The sequence below is a fragment of the Botryllus schlosseri genome, chromosome 8 (genome assembly GCF_051294905.1).
Source record: "Botryllus schlosseri isolate E-star chromosome 8, Bs_hap1, whole genome shotgun sequence".
Classification (NCBI taxonomy): domain Eukaryota; kingdom Metazoa; phylum Chordata; class Ascidiacea; order Stolidobranchia; family Styelidae; genus Botryllus; species Botryllus schlosseri.
In genome coordinates, this window is record NC_137243.1 from 8640297 (window position 1) to 8658531 (window position 18235).

The following is an 18235-nucleotide window of genomic DNA, read 5'->3' on the forward strand; positions in this document are numbered from 1 at the left end:
AAGTTGTGCCCCAAAAAATAATACCATATAACAGATGAGGATGAATTATGGAAAGGTATAGAGTTCTTAGAACTGATCTGGGAAGTAAACGAGATACCCGTGACAGCACACCACAAGCGCGAGAAACTTTTGACACTAGCAACTCGATATGGGATCTCCAAGACATATCATTGTCAATGTGTATCCCTAGATATTTCACAGTGGAGGTTGGTTTCACAGTGACGCCAAGTATTGTTATTGCAAAATGGGGTGTGTGAGTGGGCGGTGCCTTGTTGTTGCTAATCAACAGCTGAGTTTTGGCAGGGTTTATTACTAGTTTGTTGACATTCATCCAAGTTGTTTGTTCTCTTTATCCATGTTATTATTGGTGACGAGTAATAGTAGTACGCTCCACAGCTGTAACACGAATAAATTCATCTTATTCTTGGCCAATTTATTCAACTGGAATATAGTCTTCGCGTTACGCGCGACTTTATGTGAATGTGCTTTCTGATTTTAATATAGGTAGGTATGTAGGCCCTACCATTAGAAATGGTGTTGAAAATGAACAGGGTCTACGAGAAATCTTATTGGAAGCACGAGGGATGCGATCGCTAAAGTTAAGAAACAATGCTATTATTATGGCTCAATAATGATTATATTCAAGTTTTTATTGACATGTTCCAATAATAATCGAAGGCAAAATCTAATGCTGATTTAATTTGACTTTGACAATGACAGTAACAATAGCATACTTATCACGACTACATCAAAACCAGGATTAGACTATGTCGCTCAAATGCACTGATATCAGATCAATCTTCGGTAGATTTTAAAATATTCTACATAAAATTTTGGCACGTCAAAGTTCCACTAGCTGCAATATTATAATCCGACAGTTTGACAATGTCATGATGCATCCTCTCACATGATGTCTATAATTCATTATTTTAACAAATTATGCCCGGCACAAAACAATTTTATTTAAATATTTGAAAATGTGATTTTTTTCGTGTCAAGCGTGAGTAGTATACAATAGTAAAGTACATTTTCACGATGTTTGTGGAATGCCTGTCCGCAAGCTTCCTTCAAATAGGGTCTACTTGGAAATGATACATTGAATTTCCCTATTATTGATGCTGCGGCCCGAGGCGTCATCAAAACTGAAAATTGGCCCGCGATCACGTTTGAGTTTGAGACCTCTGGTTTAGAACAATGCCGATTTTCATATTTTGAAGGCTATTTCGGGGTGGTTCCATTGCCTTGATGAAAATTTAATGTATATTATCAGAATCAGTGCGACTGTAGCTTTCAAATAAGATCCACTTTATTTAATTTGAGCTCTCGGGTCGTCATCTATGGGATTAGCAATTACGCTCCCGTTTCATGCTATGAAGCGACAACAAATCTGCCGTTGTCGCATCACTCGACTGTGAGTCACGTGTTGCCCATCTATCCGTAGGTTAGTTATCTATAGACACATGCCATCTTTTTTGTCACCTACTGTCCTTTTATATTATCTTCTTTTACTTTTCATTCAGTGTCAATGCCTCATCAGTCATCCTAGTGGTCACTTAAAGTGGTTGATTGGTTGGTGATTCTTGTTGATATTGACAGCGCCGAGTTTAAATTGCATCTTGCGTCACTAAAACAGTTCAGCAAATATAACTCGGTTTTTGGTAGTTCACCATTCAAACGCAATTGGACACCCCTGGCGAATCCTCAAATTTCGGAGTCAGAACCCCCCTACTCCGACTTGCAAATCCTAATTACGTTAAAATACGCCCGCCTATTTTTATTCCTTGCCCTCTGTGTGTGGAAGCATACATGTAAATCCCAACCTTTATAAGCCAACACACACAATAGGGTTACCATACGCACTCCTTTAGGAAGATTTGTTCTCATTTTTCAGGTTTTTGAAAATGTCCTCCGAGAACGCCTAAACGTCCTCCTTTTTGAGATTTTGTCCTCTTTTTTGGGAATTTTTGATAAATGTAGGGCAAATTCGACTAAAATACAGTAAACAAGCACTGAAGTAACGCTCCGGCGGCTATTTTAGGAGCTGAGCCAGAAAGTTGACCTTTTTATTAGTCAACCACCTGATAATGTGACATTTTCTCAAGATTTTCCTCCGGTATTCCAAGTTTGAAAATTTTGAAGTGTCCCACTCCTTTCCGGATTCCAAAATATGGTAACCCTAACATATAACACACAAGTTCGTAAAAAGGTTCATGTAATGACTAATGAGTACCAGTAATACAAATATAAGTGACTAAATTGACGATTTCACACAACTATCAACAAAACCATAGGCCACAATCCAGTCCCGACTTGATATATTACACATTAAGGGGGCATCATAGCGTTTGAGAAGGGTATGCCAAGCACAAGATCTCTTTCAGAAAGGCCAAGTGAAGTTGCAAACGTTAGATTTGTCAGTGATCCAACATTGAAATAAGCCAATCTTATTTTCAACCATCGCCCCTTTGGACATGCCGAAAATGTAAATTGAGAACATATTCATTATTGAACCGCTGGACTGAAATTGCAAACGGCTGAAAAGGATGGAAATTGAATGCTACTAGCATTTTTGCATTCGAAGTCATGGGCTGCGACCCCCCTAGCCCAGCATAAATACGAAACTTAAGAATTCCGGAGTCACGGTCATAGAATCTGCAATGGAATAAAACATACAGTCAATAACGTTTCCTAGGTGGCTTACATTCGATCATTGTATTGTCTGTGACTCGATTACACAATAACATGGAAGTGATACGATAAAGCTGACGAGTAGAGGGTCGGATCATTTTTGGTCACTGGCGTGTCAGGGTTGAACTTTTCAAATTGCTGGAGTTGGAGTCACAGTCACGATATTAGATTCAAGTGTCTTAACAGTGAGAGTTGATGATTTAATTGATAAAAAGTTCGGAATGGACGTAGGTCCCATAGGGGCTGAACTCCAGTTTTTCCCTAAGTATACGGGATCGACGACGTCACAAATGGGTGACGCCATGATACGTCAGAATTAACAGATGAGCCGACTCACAAGCGTAAGCGTTCAATATCACCTGCCGCTTGTATATGATGAAAAATTACGGTACTATTAAGCAGGCGCGTAGCCAGCCGGCTGCCTGCTGAATTGATGTCAAATTTATTAAGGTAGCATCAATATTCAATATATCACGGTTAAGCACATGCACCAGTGCCGATAATACATCGATCGGAGCAGCGTCCACGCGTTAACAAACTCTTACGTATCATAATATATATACACGACATCCCACACTACAGTATGATTACTAGGACTACCGAGTCCGACTGATCTTCCTTCAATACGCGACATATCTATTCGCCTATACGCGTGCCGACATTGAGGATATTTCAATCACTCCGACTCGAGAACAAATGAATATGCAATACGCATCTTAGGCGACGGCTAATAGACTAAAGTTACAGGAATTATTGTCACAAATGCCAAGTCTGTTCTTGACTCTCTTCAGCAGTGAAACTCATTTCAGATGAGTCAGAACTTTCGATATCAAGAGCCTGCAACATGATCGATGTGTTTTAGTATTAGCGCAAATCAAAATTTATAACGCCGCTTGATTCAGTTCACAGCCATAGTATGCATAAAACGCCTAAATGTCTTCCTTTTGGCTATTCGTCCTTCTTTACAGCCTTTAGTGCTAAGATAGTAGATAGAATCGAGTGACAATTAGCATAAACGACGCTAAATAGGAAATTTGTGGTTCAAACGAAAGTGACGACCTTTTTTTCTAGTCAACCAACGTAGAGTGTGAGAGAAAAACTGAATTTCTGGAGTTGAGACGAAAAGTTGACCTTTTTTAGTCAACCAACGACAAAGTCGTGTAAAATTTACCTTTTTTCCGGACTTTACTCCAGTATTTTAAGTTTGAAAAAGTGTTCTCCTTTCCCGATTCCAAAATATGGTAACCTTAATGTTCAATGTCTTCAGAGTATGACATCACAATTAGAGCAGACACTATAGCTCTGGCCGGCGCGCCAGATATCATATTTTCTACACAGCAGATGACAATTGCTACATTTCGCGCATAAGGAAATTGACGTCTTCAGTATTGTTGCCTTGCGTCGCGTCTTCCAATTACTCGCTCAATGTATCACTGGTGATTTGCTCACGTGAGCAGCACCATTACGAAATACCTTGTTTAATTCTAAATCGCACAATTTACCAGCTAGTCAGGCAGTTACATGCCTTACGGAATTCTGGGTATGCCGCATACCTGAGTTCAGCACCTATGGTAGGTCCCGAACTTTATTATCAACAGTTAACAGACATATTAACGACAGTAGACAAGACAAAGTATGATGATGCCAATAATTTTGACAGACTCAATTCCGACCTGATAGGGTGATCTCCGCATGTTCTGTGACGCTCCAATGCCGATATCCATTTGTCATCATAACTGAACAACGACAAATCAAAGTAAGGGCTGCACGTATGAGACTGCGCTGGAACTGGTAGTTGGGCGAGCAGTCTCTTTATGGCTTCTGTGTGCCCGCCATATTTGGCATTTATGATTGTTTCTTTCAATCTGTCACAATATTGAATGGTCGTAGGCGCTATGTTTAAACTCCGCACATGCTGTGTGAAAAATGTACGGAACAGATATTTATGCAAGAAGAAGTCAGAGATTTTGGTTGAGTAAATTTTTTTTGCCATCATTCACAATAAATCTATCCACAGTGAAGAAATAGATCCTGTTATGCTAACGTACAACTGGGATGAATTTTCAGAGGCAAAATTTCGCTTTACCGCATGGATCCCTTTCGTTATTTGTAGTAGCTGTTGGTAGTTCAACACCCTTCATTTCAAATATTGTTACATTTACATTTGTCCAGTGGTCCCGCAACCTGTAGTACTGGTACGTGGAACCATAGTGTCATTGTTAATTCCTTCACTTTGGTTTCGTCTTCACACTTCCGTATAAATAAACACAATACAGAGATTGTCTTGCAACAGCAACAGCGCTAGAGTTGCCATACGACCTCCTTTATGAGGATTTGCCCTACTTTTCAGGTTTTTGAAAATGTCCTCCGAGGATGCCTAAATGCTCACCTTTTTGACAATTCGTCCTCCTTTACAGCTTTTAGAGTTAAGATTCGAGCGAAAATGGACATAAATTACGGTAAACAGGAAATTCGTGGTTCGAACGTAAGTGACGACCTTATTTTTTTTTAAGTCAACCAACAGAGAATGTGAAAGAAAAACCGTATTTCGGAGTTGAGCCGGAAAGTTGACTTCTTTTTTTAGTCAACGACAAAGTCGGGAAAAATTTACCTTTTTTCCGGACTTTACTCCAGTATTCTAAGTTTGAAAATTTTGAAAAGTCTCATCTTTACCCGATTCCAAAATATGGTGACCCTAAACAGCGTGGGCCGGTGGTTTCGAGAGCAGAGCCACTACTTTTTGGAAACCCAGTGATGTTTCAAATGATAGAGTGAAAAATATTTTTAACCAGCAAACGTTTGTTGCAGTCTGAAACAATTTGGCATATAAATAGGAAAGTTTCAATCCATATAAAAGTTATGGACTTGATAGTACAACTGATTTATACTTTAAATGTGCACATTTTTGATGAGATTGCCTGTCTAGCATATAAAACCCCATTGCCATATCCACATCAATTAGTATCAAGTGAACCGGAACAAAACAACAAATAAACTGGACATGTGGACGTGGGTCACTTCGAGCTGGATTATATCTGTAAGCTTAGTCTGTTCCTCGTTACGTTCGTGTTCGGAAAACGAACTTGGGGCCCCCGCCAAGGTTGTAACCAAGTTACAAGGTTCTGAGTCACAAGGCAATCTCACTTTTCAGAGACCCACCTTCGCCTACGCGGTGTAGAGAGGCGTTCACTGTTCCGTTTTTTTCAACTATGCTTTAGTGACATAGAATGGCGCGCATTCATGATATCGTAATTTTTCTCAGTCCCGACAGTTTCTGGTTCTATTTGTCTCGAGTCTTATGACATGGTTCGAGTACAATTAGAGTCAATACACAAATTGACTCAAATGGAGTCATTTTACGCACTTGGAGAAATGACTCGAGTCGAGTCACCAAAACATCGTGACTCGAGTCATTACAACCCTGGCCCGTGCTGATAAAAGAACCATGGTTTGCCACCGACGACTGTGAATGCAAATTAATCACTGGAAATTGATACCATCTTTTATAAATCATTTTGTTTTTAACATTGAATGGCACTCCGCGTCTTATCGGGCGCATGAAAACATCGATCGTATGATTTTTTTAAAAATGGACTTTTGCCCAGCTTTACTGTGTACTGACTTGTGAACACCAATTCGCGACTTCGTAATATTACTCTTGATACACTACCTTTTCTGAATCTTCAAAGTGTGGACATTGGCCGACGTAGAGGCATGTTGTTGCCATGGCCCACCAGGCGTACCGGCATTATAGGCATCGGAAAAGGAGCTCGGTGGTCGGAACACTTCAGGATGCTTCTCATACACTGATAATAATTCGTGCGACGTGTTTTCGTAGACCGAGAGTACTTTTCCTTCGGGTATGTTGTATGTTACAAAAAACGACGGTTGTGATCCTGGTTCCATCACACGCATGCTAACCACACCTTTGCTTGCATACTGTAGATGAGAAATGAATGATGGATAATATTTACATAACCATGTACGCAAATTAGGACAGGGGGGGGAGCTCAGATAAACCAACAACACTTTGAAACTAATCCAACTCCCACACTACTTCTGGCCAAAAATGTTGGACCCCTGCTCTATAAAGATATAGGCTACTAAAAAATCACACCTTTATAAGAAGATGTTGTTCATCCAGCAGTTGCATTCTCCACATTCTCAAGGAACTCAAAAAATCAAACAATTTATGAAAACGTCTGACCTCATCCCGGCCTTCATTTTGAGCCTGCTTGAACAAATGTACAAGAATCCTAAAAGAGATTCAGAATCGTGCATAACAAAACAATCCACAGTAATCCTAATCGCGGAATACCTATGTTTCAATGAGTTGAACGTCTTTTCATAATAAGGCGTCTGTAATAATTGTTGGGCTGCAGGATCCTGGACGCAGGACAGAGCGAATAGATCGTCGTCGAAGCAAAACCGTCCGATTGCATTAGTTTCTATTAATTGACCGTCCTCTGTTATCTAGTGTGAAATAACATTCAACAGATACCGGTCAATATCAGCCATTTCATCTCCTATTTTAAAATAAAACATTACCTGGAATATGTATATCGTCTGGTGTTGCAGGGACAGAACAGCCAGGACGTTATGGTACAAGTAAAGACCTTGATTATGAGCAAGGACAATCTTGTCACAACTAAAATGATAAATTTTCATTGACTTTTAAATCCTATCTTTTTAAAGCTCAATATCTGCAATGAAATTTATCATTCATAAAGTATAGTTTATGAAATATAGTAATTTTTAACTTATCCAAGCACCTGAACGATTTGAGCCACTTACTTGAATTCTCTGCTATAACATAATACTCCGGTCATAACATCGACAATGTGTATGGTGTAATTTTCCAGAAACAATCTGGAATTCGCAGGATTAGGGCTTATACTTTCATTGTTGGTGAAAATATCTGAAAATGCTGGATGGGGTTCTTGTCTGGTTTGGCAGGAGGACGCAACGATAACGTATCTCGAGTCTTCAGTGAACAATGAGCATTCCCTGTTTCAAACATAAAGATTAATCTGAAAATTAACCTTCTCAGATAGTAATGTAGCGAAATTCAAAAGCAAACACATAGGCTTGAGTCGCAACACGAGTCTGTGTAGCAGGGGTGGCCAACCTGCGGCCGTAGAAGGAAATTTGTGCGGCCGTGGACACGTAATTCAATTAGTATGTGTTGGTGGCCGTCGACATGCAGTTTGAATTTACGAATTGACTCCCGATTTCTTGGAAGATTTTATTTATTCTTAAAATTTTCATTGGGCTGCGCACGATTCAATGCGACCAATACCAATTCAATACCAATTCGGAATCGTGTGCTCATCACTATACCGACAATCCTGATGCGAGATCAAGGAGTAATAGCAAGCAACAAAGTGACTAATAACAATTGGCCCACCCGAAGATGCATTATATATCATTTATAACTTGCCCTAAGTTTTCGAAACCCCCCCATCAACTCCACCTGTGAATCTGATCACGTGGGCTGAGAAAGGATAAATGTTTTAGTAGTAATATGTAAAACTGCGAATATCAATGACGAGATTCATAAGTGAATCAGAAAATTTTTTTCGCGCTTCGCACGACTGTGTACCATCCCGTAACATCACCATTGACCACTCACGATTTCGGTGCGCATGCGCATAGTAAACCTATATCATTAAATAGATTAGTCCAAAGTTCACCGGACATGGACATAAAACACTTTAACATGGGTATGTGGCGCTCAGCTAGTTCATTACAACTATGCCCTGGAATGCGGCCATAGGCTATACGGGTAGTCGAAATGCGGCCGTGAATGGCTAAAAGGTTGGCCACCCATGCTGTATAGGGAGACAATAAACGAGGTTGCTGTCCCAGGTAATATAGTACAAAATTCTATTTGTGGCAGTTTTGGTGGATTTGATGATCATTATACGAAGACTTTCCAAGCATGCAACAGTCGTGAAAGTTCAACATTGATCAATACAAACTGGAAACTCTGAATAACTATATTAGAATATAGTTCCGTAAAAAATATTACGAGTCATCTTCAACGGCAGATTGCAATCCGGCTTAGCCAGAGTAGCCTACTGTAAATTGAAATTGGATGTCGCACAAGATCATAAAGTTTTGGTCACAAGTCCCAACTCACAAGGACAGCTTCAGATTTAGACTAAATTTGCATCAAACCTGGAAGATTTTGGCATAACATTCTGATGCATTCATTTGTACAGTTTACCATAATTCATACCTGTTCAAGTGTTGCCCCGTGGGCGCAACAGGCACTAGGTGTTTGTGCTTGAAAAAGGTCGAAAACAACTTCTCTTTGACATTTTCATGAAAGGCTCTCGAATCTGGTCGCGAAAATCTAGTTGAACGATCATGCATGACATCACCGCTTACAGTTGACAACAGGTTTTCACCGGCGTCGCACCCTATTTAATAACAGACTGTTTTTAAAAAGAATCATCCTGAAAGTTATTGCATGATTACCCTTGAATTCAAAAATTTCCACCGACGTTTGATCGGCAGAAAATGCCAAAAAGTGACGTCCGTCCGGCGCAAATTTCCTGAAGAAGCATGGAGGATTCTCAACATTCTCCACAGTAAAGTTGGGGAATATATGTTTATAAAACTTTCGCGTCAAATGCCAAGGAGTACCCGGCCTCAATCTTGAGGTTTCACGTCTCACCAATCTGATCCACAAAATAACAAACATTATTTGAAGCTATGTAGAACGATACCATGTACATAGACATCAAATTCAACCTGTGCAGAATATTTTGGTTTGGGATTCGGCGGGAAGGAATGCAACATGGTTCTGCCGTTGAAGTGCCCTCGTCCAATTTCCTGCATTTGCGCGGTACGGCATCAGGAACAAGCATATTTAACTATAATATCTACAAATACATCATTAATCTGTAAACATGCAAAGTTGAGAACTTACAAAGTATCATTTTTCTTATTTCAAAAAGCATAAAATCATTAAAATGCAGCAGTGGTGTTACTGAACAGATTTTGCAACGGGAATTAAATATGTACTTGAATTTCACGCATCTGTTTCGTATCTTTATGTCGCATCACAAAATCTATATATAACATTGTATAGTATAACCTTTAACCACATATTCTAGTCCAAATATCAGCAGCTCCTGCTGGATAAATACTATATATCGCAATCAGTTTTTTATCAATATTTTCATCATTTCAAAACACCACAAAACTGCGATACAATGAAAAGATAGGAGGGTGTCAAAACAAGTGAAACTATTAAGACTGTGGGACTGATTTCACCACGTTCCAGTGGTCTCATGACTACGCATCGACTTCGTGTGCCCCATAGCGATGTATCGTACGTCTTCATCGCTAGCTCATGCCTATTTCAGCACGTTCTTCATTCCTGTATGGCTGTATCACAATTGTCCGGAACTGGAAGTTGATCTGATGAAATTCTCAACTGAAACTGAAAAGAACGAACGAGTCGAAGCACGCCATCCTTCCCACCGCTGCATTCCAACGACGTCAATAATAATTTAAAGATCTGCTGCGTATCACTTGCAAGGCAATCGATTCTACTGATAATACAGGCCACCGAGCCGAGCCCGGTCCAGGCAAAATCCTTTCTCAAAACACGATTTTGCATTTCACTGCTGGGGAATCACCTACCAATCACCCACCGCTTATAATTTTGTCGTCACGATAGCAAATCACTAAAGTTCTCATGTGACTTTGAAATGACGTGCGGTCACTGAATGGATGAATCACGAAGAATTAAAATTCACGTTGTCGGAAAAGCATTCAAACACAGATGTTTTGGTGACTTAAAGGCAACATATTGGGATCACATGAGTCATGAATATAGTCTGAAAAAGTAAGCTAAGCTTAGTTGTGGCTCTTCGATATTTTGTCAACGTCACGTGATTATATATTTAGTCCTAAATCAAGTGTAAACAATCGGAACAGTTTTCACTTTCAGAAGTAGACACATTATTTTTCAGTGGCTCTGTATCTGGACGTAGATATATTATATGTAGTTCCGAATAACCAGTTAGAATATGTAGATTCAGTGAGAGAACAGAAACAGTATGTTGAATATATTCAAACCGTTGTGGAATACCGTAAACTACGGTGTGTTCATGCACTCGTTTTATTCACTATGATTGCTGGTAATCAGCTGATTATAATATCTCATATAAGAAAGCTGAAGGATGTGACAATTGGGTGGCCGGAACGGTGTTCTATATTTTTCAGTCAGTTTCATTTTGCCATTATTTGTCAACCAAGTCATATCGTAAGTTAGAGCTCAATTGATACGTTCGATGTATAGTAGTTTTAATTCTATTTCTCGTTTCGCTGTTATCTTGTGCCTTGAAGTAATGAATAACAACCTAATCGAAATTCAAAAATTCGCTTCAGCCTGTATGGAATCTGTGTCTTATGCTCAAGCTATATTTCATTTTTTATTAACTTACGTTAACTTGAAGAATCATCGCTGGTCACCTGATATATTAGGCAAAACGTACCGAGATTCCAGTAGGGAAACTTCAGAATTTCCCAATAATAATGATAATCAGGGTTGTACATGTACTGTTGCACGTCTTAACGAACCATTTTATGCTCATGCAAGTTAGTTTAACACCATGAGATTGGTTGTTATAGAAGTATTGGAAAATAGATACCCCACGCTACTATGCATATGGGTTATCCACCTTAAATGTCCTTGATGTACTAATAATTCTGCTTACTACGTACTTATCCAGGGTAATGATGATGATTTTGTTCTCATTTCAGTATTCAACTATAAGACTAGTTCTTAAGTCATGTTTGGTTTAGGTAAAAAACAGTCTCTGGATGGTAAGACAAATTCTATTATTTCCTAATTCTAGTCTCAAACGTACTGTTTTTAGATGTGATTTTCCAACTTCGATTTTCCGCTAAGCAGCTTGAAAAAATGGCTAGTAAAGCGGAAAAAGCACATAATGTAGAGAAAAATAAAATAAAAAAGGTTTGTAATTCCTGTACTATTTGCTTTCACACTCATCATCATCATTGGTTTATTAGCAATTTTATCAGTTCAATACCCCACAAAAATTAAAATATTTCTCCACCAGGCCATTGCAGATAAGAGGATTGAATTCGCCCAGTTGTACGCAGAGAATGCTATCAGGTTGGTGTTGCATACAGCATTTCCATGGCTCCTCTCTGTTGAATAACTATTCCATTCTAGAAAGAAAAATGAGTCCCTGAACTACCTCAGGCTTGCATCGCGTTTGGATGCTGTACAATCCAGAGTTAAAACTGCCCAGTCCATGAATCAAGTAAGAATGCTGCTATGATGGTATGGACATATTTTCAATTAAAACAACTGACTGCAGATAACTAAACAAATGACCGGCGTCACTGCGGGGTTGGATAAAGCTATGAAGAGCATGAACCTAGAGCAGATTTCACAGGTCATGGACAAATTCGAGAAGCAATTTGAGAACCTCGACGTGCACTCAAAGGTAAGCAATTCTCAATGCCATGTCACCACTGAGCAATTCTAATCGTGACATTCCAGGTAATGGAAGATTCAATGGGTTCTGCAACTAGCATGTCCACTCCTCAATCACAAGTGGACGACCTCATTCAACAAGTAGCAGATGAAAACGGATTGGAGGTCATGGCTCAAGTGGACACTGCTCCTATAGGCCAAGGCTCGCTGGCAGCTCAAGCGGCAGCGGAAAGTTCAGCTGACGCTGACTTGGAACGAAGGTATACGCTAGGGTTGTTCAAAAAAATACTTTGCCTTCAGATTTCACTGGCTACTTGATATAATTGTTAGGTTGGTTAAAAAAACGCTGCACACAACTTTGGCTCGATTCCAACCAGTAGAAGCGAGATTCTTGCAGTAGAAAGTTTTGAATTTATCATTAAAAAAACGAGATTTCGAAATTTTTCTGTCAACCCCATCAAATTGTTCGGCTGTCAGTAGAGACGATGCACACCAAATTTGGCTCAATTCCAACCACTAGATGCGAAGTTATTGCAGTAGAAAAATTTGGATTTGAATAAAATAGTATTTACCGGAACTCTTTGATTATTTATTATAAAATCATGAAATTATAAATTTTTCTACTGCAATAACTTCGCTTCTAGTGGTTGGAATTGATCCAAATTTGGTATGCATCATCTCTACTGAAAGCCTAACAATCATATGGGGTCGACTTTCTACTGCAACTTTGATTATTTATTATAAAATCATGAAATTGTAAATTTTTCTACTGCAATAACTTCGCTTCTAGTGGTTGGAATTGATCCAAATTTGGTATGCATCATCTCTACTGAAAGCCTAACAATCATATGGGGTCGACTTTCTACTGCAAGAATCTCGCTTCTCAAGTTGGTGTGCAGCGTTTTCTTAACGAACCTAACAATTTTATCAAGTAGCTAGTGAAATCTGAAGGAAAAGTTTTTTAACAGCCCTAGTATACGCACATCGTTATGGTACTGTAATCGCTCATTCTTGTAATATCTGTTGCTGTCTAGATTGAGGGCAATGAGAAACTGATGGAAAATACACATTCAACTGGCAATTATGCAAGCGAATGCAGTCACTCGAAGACTCGCAGTCACTCAAAGACTTCAAACATAACATTATTGACTGTAGACTCTCAAGTCCAAATTGGGAGTGTTGAAGATAACAAGACTTGTAAAAACCCTAGCAGGCGGCCGTATTTGCACTTACTTCCTGTTTCTAATTAAATACAGCTGGCTGTGTGAAATGTATTATTAAAGTTGAAGGTACGGGAATGAAAAGCACAGTGATGTATTAAAAGAACGGAATATTAGGCAGATGCAAATACACAGATGTACAAAACTGCATGGAAAGATCACCGGCAGAGCTCACGCAGTGCTGGAATCGCTGCATATTTCGCCATCCTCTTCACTCTCGTGACTGCCTTCGCCACTTTCGCTCATATTAAATAAATCCAGCAAACTTTGCAGCCGCACCTCCACGTCCTGGATATTTCGCTTCAGTTCTTGCGCGATGCTGCTCAGTTTTTGATCGCTTATGCCTTGCTGGCACGATGTTAGCAGTAATTCGTCTTCGTAACGCGTCCACGGCTTATTCAAATCAGCTCCTGGCTGTTTTGTTACCTCGGAATCTGATTGCATACTGTCTTCTTCATGTGGTTGGATTGGTTCGTTTGATGCATCATGGTCAACTGCGTGAACAGACTTATCCTTCAAAAGACTCTGATCCGTGTCAACCGGAATAGTCTCAGGCAGCATGTTAACATCGCCCCGCTGTTTTGATGTGTCCTCTATCACGATTATATCGGGTACGTCCCCACTGTGAAAGCTTTCGACTGGCTCTGGCTGTTTTTCGTAGAGCAAAGGATTATCTGACAATGGCACGTGTGAATCTTTCTCGCTCTTGCCTGTTCCAGGGGACACCGTTGTGGCGAGGTCTATTTTCTTGCCAGATGAGTCATCGGCCGACTTTTGGAATAAGCTACCCGAAAATTGAGGTAATTTGCCAGGAGTAGCGGGTACAGTAAGGACACTGGCGCTAGACGATAGATACGGTGGAAACATTGAAGCACTGAGCACAACGGTATCTGATGTATTTTCAGCTATTCCGGTAGGAGTCCGAGGACGTAACGATGATTCCCCAGTTATTCGTTTGAAGGGACTGGAAGATTGAGCATCTTCATTAATTACAGCCAAATTTGGCGGAGGAATAACCACTGATGTTTCATGATTCATTTCATCCTCTGTCATGGCATCGTCGCTTTCGGAATCAAAAGTAACGATTCCATCGTCGTTTGTTGATACTTCAGGGTATATGTTTTCTTTGTTGTCTGACGTCTCCGGAATGCTTGATGGAATTTGATGGTCATCAAGAAATCCTTGGGATATTCTTCTTCTTTTTGATTTCTTAGCAGAGGCATTTACAGGTGTTAAATCGGAACCTGGGATTTCTGTCGGCAGGACTGCGTGTTCAAATTGAGTGGCATTGGCTTCTTTCATAGCGTCTTCCGTCAGATCAACCTCTTCAAAGTCCTCATCAAAGAGGATTTTTGGCGGAGGCTGACTGTCAAAGAACGTAACAAATTCATCTTGCAGGTACGGGTGACTCTTCAACAGGTTCAGGATAGGATCTAGAATGTCCGCTTCGTCGTACTTTGCAGAGTTCGAAAAAGAATGAAATGCGTCGAGAATTTTATCCAAGTGATCCTGATCGTTTTTGAATTGTATTTCTAATTGGGAGAAAAATCTTCGAGCACGAACGTAATTTCTTTTCTCTTTTGCGAGACCGCACTCTCGTGCTTGTGCAAATGATAGGAATGGCACAAAGCTCTGAATCAAGTCAGGCCAATCCTTTAAAATTGTAGTAATTTCATTGAATACTTGAACAGTGGCCAAATTGCTATCTGTAAATTTTTCGAGAATGCTCAGAAATTGTCGATATTTTTCCGGCTGATCGTCAAGAACCTGCTTCACTCTTGACAAGTATCCGGTTGCGAATATTCTCTCCTTTTCATCGTGACGTGGGTCAGAGATCACATTCAAGTCTCCTTCTAAGGTCTTCAGCTGTTTCGCAGACGATCGTATTTTGCTGATGTCCCTATTCCCCAATTTATTCTTTTTGCCCATGACTTTTGGATGCGCTTTTTGCAAGAAACCTCCAACTGGAGGAGCGATCGATGATTTTGTTGAGATGGGACTCCGCTTCGCATTTGAACAAGATATTTCCGCATCATCGCCTTCACTGTCTTGGGTAGTTCTCGGTAGTTTTTGTCTCGCACTGTCAGGACCCTCTGATTTCAATGAAGGCTTAGAATCATCTTCGCTATCCGATGACGACGAAGATGTCACTAGTACTTTCCTCATACATTTGATTGACTTACCAGCCGACTTTCGCCTTCCAAACTGAACACTACGCTGCACTTTGGGTGTCGTAACCATTCCAAGACACTGTGATGTCGAAGTGTTGAGATTAGCTCCACTTGTCACTGTCATCTTAGACGAATCAGTGGCTACGCGATCACTTTTATTTGCGTCACTCTTCATGCCCAAAACAATATTCTCTTGGCCTATGCTAGGATAAGCCTGAAAGACAGATGTTTGATTTGTTTGACGATATAATGGATCTGATACAGGAGAGTAATTATCGGTTGATGTGGTTGCATTCAATACACTGGAAACAGCCAACTTACTAGGCATGACTTCAGGGGAGCTCGGGCTGCTGACTGTCACCGATTGTGAATATGTAGATATATTACAATCATCTACTTCGCGAACTGCCGAACGTGTTAAATACACAGGCTTTAAAGCAAGTACCCAGCATGGAAGATCACCATCCATATCGATTGGTCTCTTCGCATCTTCAGGGCGAACGTGCCTGACGTTACGACTTGGCATCGGTAAAGTACCATAAACATGGTACTTCGTTATAGGATTGGCGGTATCTTTCGAATTTCGGCAGTACACCACATTACGATATCTCGCCGAGAGCTGCTTATCAGTCCTCACTGGCATCATACAATGGCTTATCAATTCGTGATACTTTCGGGATATTCCTTTCATCTCCGCTATTCCGTGAGCCAGAAGGCAGTCCTCCGCTGATAAGAAGCTCGGCATTTTTTGTGTACGATCTCTGGTGATTGGAGCAGATACCGGTAAAAGTTCACGATACATGCAGGCATTAGTACCACCCAAGATTTTTGCAACTGCTGACGGCAACGGAACATAATGCTTCATCTTTTCCGTTCTTTGTAATCTGATCACAGGAGGCGTTGGGGGTACGGTGCTGTTTACAAGATACAGCGCGCTGCTCAGATTGCACGAAGTCAAGTAGGAGCGCTGCAATGACAGGATATTAACCTGAGACGCAGACATATCACGCAATTCATAAAGTAGCTCAGCCGACTCGGTGGCACATTCTTCAAAATCGGTATTTCGACATAAAATATTAGTCTGCAGTAACAACTGAACATGCTGCTGCATTTGCTGTTCAATCAAATTCAATTGTGACGCAGACACTTGCAACACAGCATTACCGCTTTTGGTTACACCGGCATCTTTCAAAATGCGAGTCCCGGCTTTCTTTCGTTGCCTTCTAGCCCTTCTTTTTGTCGGGGAAAGAAATGATGATGTAGGCTTGCTCACGGGCGTACTTGATATGGGAGGTAAATTATTTATATTTTCCAATTCATTGAGAAGACCTAGAATTTCATTGGTTGGGATTTCCAGTGATAAATTCTCATTGCCTTCTTCACACTCAGATTTGTCCAATTCCGCAATTACATTAAAGTCGGGATCTTCATCCACATTGTCTTCATCGATATTACAGGTAGACAAGTCATCCTTCATAAGATCTGACAGCCATTTTTGCCAATCGTAATCGTTTATATTGGGTAAATTGGCGTCATACATGTCGTCGCTTACATCAGGAGGATTGAACGCAGCCTGCAGCACATCTAGACTCGTGGATTCGAGGGAATGTTTAGATCTTGTCCGCTTACTTATCACATCAGGTTTATCATTTGAGCTAATATGATCATTGCAGCTATTGCCCGGCAGACAAAACTGTGAAGTCGTAAGGTCGATTGTACCTCGACACATATCATTCTTGGTTGTTGAAACTGTACTGGTGGCATGTGAATCACATTCGAAGGAATCTTCTGCTGTTACAGGTTTATACTCATCTTCATCATCATCATCTGACAATGGAATGTCAGCAAATTTGGGTAAAGTTTCATTTGACACGACAGCCTTATTGACCCAGTGAACTTTGTGAGGACTATTTTGAATGTATTCTTTCAGTTTTGAACGTGTCATGGGCACATTACTTTCATCGTCAAATGATTGTTCTTCATTATTGCTGTTCAAGCTAGCCATGAATAATTTTTTGAAATCATCATCGTTAACAAGTCCGCGGAAAAAATTATGTGCATTTTGTCTGTCAACGCCGTGTTTTTCCAGTGTTGTCTGTACCTTATCTTGGATGCATGTATCAGAATCGGAATCTATGTAAAGCTTATCAGGAGTGTTCACGATTGGATTTTCTGGGGTTCTTGGCGAAGTGACATCATTTTCAAACGTTGTTCGCTCAGCGATGGATGTTCCATCGTTCTTTTCGGGACTTTTGCAATCATCGATGGCACGTTGCGATGCTTTCATCGCAGTTGATGATCTCCTGCGTCGCTGAGCCATTACAAAATACAAATTAGAAAGCAAATCAGCATTCTAACAGAACATAACACCGTAATACAAAGCGATTCACATAACTGCAGGAGACTGTCTCGCCACAGCAACAAACCCATTCGGCGCGCAATAACTCCCAAAACATCGAAAAAATAATGCAGTACCTCTAAAACTGCATGGTGTTGTTAGTATAGTTTTTTAGTAGGCGGGAGAATGTTTATTCCTCGTTCTTGTAAAGCACCATAAGTTTAGAAACCAACATTTTTATGGCATGGAACATATTTAACAAAGCTATATCATCCAAAAGTACACTGAAGCATAATAACAAATTCTGAACATAGATCATGACAGTCGGTACCAC

General features: G+C 40.2%; 4 protein-coding genes across 4 annotated transcripts in view; 1 reads left to right on the forward strand and 3 right to left on the reverse strand.

The window, feature by feature from the left end:
• The window catches only part of LOC145445601 (gephyrin-like), a 105293-nt gene that overhangs the window by 60784 nt on the left and 26274 nt on the right, over positions 1 to 18235 (reverse strand). The gene's annotated exons all lie outside the window — the stretch shown is intronic.
• On the reverse strand, positions 2196 to 10334 carry LOC145445613 (DET1 homolog). Its single transcript, XM_080323812.1, has 10 exons — positions 9448 to 10334; positions 9172 to 9374; positions 8930 to 9113; positions 7483 to 7695; positions 7237 to 7336; positions 7007 to 7161; positions 6806 to 6944; positions 6359 to 6627; positions 4362 to 4553; positions 2196 to 2652 (listed from the first exon to the last, which is right to left on the reverse strand). Exons 1-10 carry the CDS (start codon positions 9561 to 9563, stop codon positions 2451 to 2453), a joined length of 1773 nt encoding a protein of 590 aa, XP_080179938.1. The 5' UTR covers positions 9564 to 10334; the 3' UTR covers positions 2196 to 2450.
• LOC145445630 (charged multivesicular body protein 1a-like) lies at positions 11317 to 13442 on the forward strand. The gene is made up of 7 exons (XM_080323833.1): positions 11317 to 11532; positions 11586 to 11683; positions 11790 to 11845; positions 11906 to 11996; positions 12054 to 12182; positions 12239 to 12432; positions 13207 to 13442. Exons 1-7 carry the CDS (start codon positions 11499 to 11501, stop codon positions 13226 to 13228), a joined length of 624 nt encoding a protein of 207 aa, XP_080179959.1. The 5' UTR covers positions 11317 to 11498; the 3' UTR covers positions 13229 to 13442.
• On the reverse strand, positions 13471 to 17991 carry LOC145445597 (uncharacterized). The gene has a single exon (XM_080323791.1). The coding sequence runs from the start codon at positions 17881 to 17883 to the stop codon at positions 13564 to 13566; it is 4320 nt and encodes a 1439-aa protein (XP_080179917.1). The 5' UTR covers positions 17884 to 17991; the 3' UTR covers positions 13471 to 13563.